Source organism: Sinocyclocheilus rhinocerous, unplaced genomic scaffold, assembly GCF_001515625.1.
Source record: "Sinocyclocheilus rhinocerous isolate Xijiao unplaced genomic scaffold, SAMN03320098_v1.1 scaffold246, whole genome shotgun sequence".
In the NCBI taxonomy this organism is placed as follows: Eukaryota; Metazoa; Chordata; class Actinopteri; order Cypriniformes; family Cyprinidae; genus Sinocyclocheilus; species Sinocyclocheilus rhinocerous.
The window spans coordinates 86,143-91,856 of NW_015661875.1; the positions used below are offsets into that span (position 1 = coordinate 86,143).

General features: G+C 36.3%; 1 protein-coding gene across 1 annotated transcript in view; it reads left to right on the plus strand.

Moving 5' to 3' along the window:
• LOC107726710 (alpha-(1,6)-fucosyltransferase-like) overlaps nucleotides 1-4,166 on the plus strand; it is a 47,769-nt gene extending 43,603 nt beyond the window's left edge. Inside the window, exons 7-9 of the mRNA XM_016536403.1 lie at nucleotides 1,253-1,429; nucleotides 2,026-2,176; nucleotides 3,504-4,166. Coding sequence (XP_016391889.1) covers nucleotides 1,253-1,429; nucleotides 2,026-2,176; nucleotides 3,504-3,833 — 658 coding nt within the window. The 3' untranslated portion in view covers nucleotides 3,834-4,166. The remainder of the gene's footprint in view (nucleotides 1-1,252; nucleotides 1,430-2,025; nucleotides 2,177-3,503) is intronic.
• The last annotated feature ends 1,548 nt before the right edge of the window (nucleotides 4,167-5,714 follow it).

Genomic DNA, 5,714 nt, shown 5'->3' on the forward strand with positions numbered 1-5,714 from the left:
CCCCCCCTCCCCCCTCCGGGGGAGCCGATCACGGCGGCCGCGGCGTACCTGGGGGTAAGGACAGACAGACGAGGCAAGAGAAAAGGAGACGGAATGATGAGGAGAGACAGAGGGGGGAGAGGGAAAAAAAAAAATTCTTGTTCCGGTTCCCAGACACACTGCTGCTCGGCCCTCCACCAGCTGGGTAAGCTCTTCCGCGATGCCAGGCGGCGGCACTGGACAGCCCTCGGTGGACGGCCCGACACTCCTCCGCCGCCCGGTGGACGGCGACGGCTCCTCCGGGTTCGGGGCAGCCGGCAAGAGTCCCCCGTTCCCTGCTCCTCCCCATCATGGCGGATGGCAGCAGGCTCCGGCCTCAGGCGAACAGCGGCGACTCCTCCGCTCCCTCACGGACGGCAGCGAGTTCATCCGCCCCCCCCAGCAACTCACTCCAGCCCACCGCCTCGAGCCTCCATGGCGGCAGACTGCTCCGCCATGCTCGATGGCACCGCGGACTCACCACAGCGGCGAGGGATCTCTGGCAGCATGTCCCTCCTTCCTCCCGGATTTCGGCACCAATGTAACAAAGTTCGTAGTCACGGGAAGAAGGAGGCGAACATTTAAACACTTTAATAAAATAAATAAACACAAAATGAAAGTAAAGCGGCAGCCCCTCGCGGACGACTGCCGCACAAAAAAACACAAAATAAACTCCAGGCCTAGTCCTCTCTCGTCCAACACTGTCGTCACTCCTCCTTTTATCGTTCCGGAGCTCCTCCATGGAACTCGAGACCGGTGAGTGTCACAGGTGTCGCGCATTAGCATTTACTCCACCGGCCTCGCTTCGTTCCCACAGCTCTCAGCCCCGCCCCTCTCGTCACGTCGATTTTCTCAATATTTAGATTTTTTTTGCACCCTCAGATTCCAGATTTTCAAATAGTTGTATCTCGGCCAAAATTTACCCTTATGACTGGTTTTGTGGTCCAGGGTCACATTTCATCAGTTCATGCACTTCCTGGGAATCAAACCCATGACCTTGGCATTGTGCTCTGCTGTTTGTGTTACAGGTCTATACTGGATTTCCATTGAGGCACTAAATAGAGCATGCAAAGCAGGTTAAACTATTCACACTGTCCTTCACACTTTACTAAAACTCGACTGAGCAAATCAACATGGCTACTTCAAACTGCATTGAAGAAAACTTATATAACCTATCAGATAACAAATGGGAGGATAATCCTAATTGTTTCCAGTTTGTGTCTCTGCCTTACAGCGTCCATGTCAGACGGACAGATAAAGTCGGGACGGAGGCCGCGTTTCACCCAATAGAGGAGTACATGGTCCATGTGGAGGAACAGTTCCAGTACATGGCTCAACGTGGCCACGTGGATAAAAAACGAGTGTATTTGGCCACCGACGACCCCTCACTGTTACAGGAGGCAAAAACCAAGTGAGCTATGAGTCCTTAAAGGGTCATGAAATGACAGTTTTGAAAAAGGTTCAGGGAAAGACGGGGAGACAAACAGCACAAATGGCTACTGATCCATTAGGTTTTGTTTCTCTCACAGTGCATGAGAGCATCAGAGGTTTCCTCAAATGTGTTCTGCAATTCACCATTGCTTTCAGCAAAATGAAGAAATGTATTATCCATGATTTTATACGCTTACGCTACTTTACACAAATAAACATTTACTCAGTGATAGCCAGAATTTAATGCACAGCCGTCATCACAATTTCATGAAAATGAACATTTATTTATAGCTATTTATTTTAAAAAAAATTTGAAATATTATCATGAAAATTGAAAGGTTATTCTAATTTATTAGATTAGCTCAAAATTCACCAGTTTTCTCATACCATTAAAATTACGGATGTTAACATTGCCTTCTATGACGTGAAACTCTTAAAATCTCAAAAAGGAGTTTTGTGTTTAAAGACCCTTTAAAGTTCATGGGCACATCTTAAATTGGCCTCTTCTAATATTTAAAATTGAGTATTAGATTTCAAATGTAAAAAATGAAATGTAGTATTTTGTGTGTTTTTCAGGTACACAGATTATGAGTTCATCAGTGATAACTCCATCTCTTGGTCAGCGAGTTTACATAACCGATACACTGAGAATTCACTCAGAGGCGTCATCCTGGACATCCACTTCCTGTCCCAGACTGACTTCCTGGTTTGCACCTTCTCCTCACAGGTACATCCATAATTGTTTATTTTATCAGTAACATTTTATATAATAAGGTGTCATTTGTTAACATTACTGTACACTAGTAGTCATGAACAAACAATAAACAATATTTCTACAGTATTTTAATCTAAATGTTACTTTCAACATTAACTAATACATTTTTTAAATCAAAATTTGTATCTGATAACATTAGTTGAGCTAACATGAACAAAGATTTGTATTTTTATTAACGAACATTAATAAAAATTTATAAATGTTTTCAATTTTATGACTTAAGTAAATAAGTAATTAAACATTAATGCAGTGTTATTTCTGTATCACTGAGATACTATTATAGTTTTTATTAACATTTTTAATCAGTTTTTTTTATATGTTCAGTTTTCATTCAAATTTTTTGTTAAAGTTTTAGTTATTTTGTTGTTTTCTTTTCGTTTTTAGAAGTGTGTGTGTGTGTGATAGCTAAGTAAACGTGTGTGTGTGTGTGTGTGTGTGTGATAGCTGTGTAAATGTGTGTGTGTGTGTGTGTACATATATACATATACAATTTTATTTCAGTTTTAGTTTGTTATTTCAGTACATCAAGTTAAACTAAATAAAAATTAGAAACTGGCTAAAATTTTTATTTCAGTTAACATTCATTTTATTTCAGGTAATGAAAAAATATTTAATGGTTTTAATTTCAGTTTTAGTTTTAAATAACCATAAAAGCCCTGCGCTGAGGCACAATGCAGTGATGCAATTTGAAGAGAAAATATGCTTAATTATTATTAAAATAATGTCAAAATTCAAAAAGAATGAATGGTCTTAAAACAGGCCTCATGTTCATTTATAAAGAACATTTTGTCATTTTAAAATCATCTGTTTGTAATTGCAGCAATGGTAGACCACTAATGGTACTAACACAACAACATAATTAATAAATGCTGTAAAAAAATATATATATATACAGTATATTACTATAGTTACTTCATCTTTATGGAGCCCTGTGCATGACATGCATACAAAAATATATTTATTGTGGTTATAAATTAATAATTTGTTCCCTCGTTTTAGAAAATCGTGGCCACATTGAGCAAATTTTTATTAAAGACTAATTTAATTAAAACAAGGGAACAAAATAGTTCATTTTGGCCATGATTAACTAAAATGAGAGAAAATATTCTTACATGTATTTATTTATTTATTTCTCCGCATGCCATGTGTGGGGCTCCATACATATTAGCTAATGCAATAACTAATGTTAACCTTATTGGAAAGAGTTGCCGTTTTACTTAGTCACTTCTTGTTTTTCCCGCCCAGCAGTTTTGTGAATTTGTTCTTCTGGTTTTATCAGGTGTGTCGCGTGGCGTATGAGATCATGCAGACTCTTCATCCGGACGCCTCAGCTTTCTTCCGTTCTTTGGATGACATCTACTACTTCGGTGGACAGAATGCGCACAACCAAATCGCCATCTACCCGCACCAGGCGCGCACGGCGGAGGACATCCCACTGGAGCCCGGAGACGTCATCGGAGTGGCTGGAAACCACTGGGACGGGTACTCTAAAGGGGTCAACCGCAAACTGGGACGCACTGGCCTCTATCCGTCCTACAAAGTCAAGGAGAAGGTCGAGACAGTGAAGTATCCCACTTACCCCGAAGCAGACAAACTGCTGAGCTTATAGAACAACACACATTAATAATTAACGCACAGATGGCTGAACTTGCCATGCAGAGGATCTCTGGATAACAAATACTCAAAGACACGTGTGTGTGTGCGTGTGTGTATTTATAGGACGGATGCACCTTGTAGGTTTGTATAAATTGCATAAGGATCTCATGGACTGCTGTGGACATCAGAAGCCTTTCAAACGGCACTCAGATCAGCAGAAGCAAATGATAAAAAAAATTTTTTTTTAATTGTTTTAATGTTTTTTAAATATTCTCTTGCCTTTTTTGTCACTTTCTCTATCCTCAAACTGGAGTGAATCTCACGGAGGTTGTCAAGCATAAATTGAGGTCACATTTCACCCACAAAATCAGCAGAATAAGTAAGAAATTATATTTTGCATTAAGAAAATGAAGCCTATTTGAATATTTTGCATTGACATTTATTTTCATGAAGTAAAAAAAGAAGGTCTGCACTCTAAAAAAAAAATTTATTAATTTAAAGCAGGGGATCAAATCTAATACAAACGTTTCAGCTTATTTTCATAAAATAAAATTTCTTATTTTCATAAAAATGGAAAGTTACTTATTTAGTAATTTATTCATTTTTAAGGTATTTATTTATAATTTATTTAATTTATTATTAACATTTATGTTAGGTTTATATGTGATTATATTAAGAAAATGTTTTTTCAATTTTTCATTTTTTTTTACTACCTTTTACTTAAGCTGATTTAAATTAATTAATTACAAACTCAATAAAACGTTCTGAGACATTAATGCAAATTTATTTATTTATTTATTTATTTTAGTATTTATTTATTTATGATTGTCTGTACATTCAGATTTGTAATATAATATAATATTTTTACATTATGGTAGTATTTCATATACTGCTTTTTATTTTTGCTGATTTAAAAAATTTTTTTTAATTAATGTTCATGCACATTGCAGTAGCACAGAAAATGTGCTTAATTATTATTAAAATAATGTTGAAAATACAAATCAAAATACAAAAAAATTAATACACCTAAAACAGGCCTCATGCTCTTCATGCAAAATGTAATTTCTTATTTCTTTCTTTTGATTTAGTGGTGAAATCTGATTCGTACCTGTCAGACTTCACTCATCACGCTGTGCTCTTAAGTTCTTTATCCGTCTTCAGTCTGTATGTGTGTGTTTATGTGTGCGTTCACACAAACTGTTTGTGCTCTTATTTATTGTGCATCCAAAGTGGTGGCTGAAATGAAAAGAAAAAGCATTGCAGAACTTCAATATATATATATATATAAAAGGAATTATTAAATAGGTGGAACTTCACAGTTTACCATCAATATCAAATTTCCCATTGTTAGTGAACACTGAAACATTTGGACATTTTACAAAGTAACAAAAAATTTTAAAATACTTTTAAGCATTAGATTTATAGTCAAATATTAAATGTTATGATTTATGAACATGGTCTCATTAGAGATTCATAAATATTGTTTTGTAAAGTTACTGTAGTATAAATTTTTACAATTACACAGATACATACATTAAAACATTACAACATTACACGTAAATGTTTTCATGCATGAACTGATATAATATCCACACTGAATGCAATGCAAGTTGCTTTGGATAAAAATGCATAAAATGCATTCATTTAACATAAATATATTTTAGATCAAAGGTGAAAATTGCCACTGTACTTTACATACAAATACCTATGAAAACTAATGAGATCACTCTAGATTTAAAAGGTTACAAAGTGGAATTAATTTGATCATTTTTGGTTTAATGTTCATTAAGCATATTTTCTTTGATAATGAGACTATAAACCCAAGGAATTAATTGTGTTTTTGAATCATATGGAGAAATGGATGTGATTGAAATGCCATTGTAGGTTCAAGGCA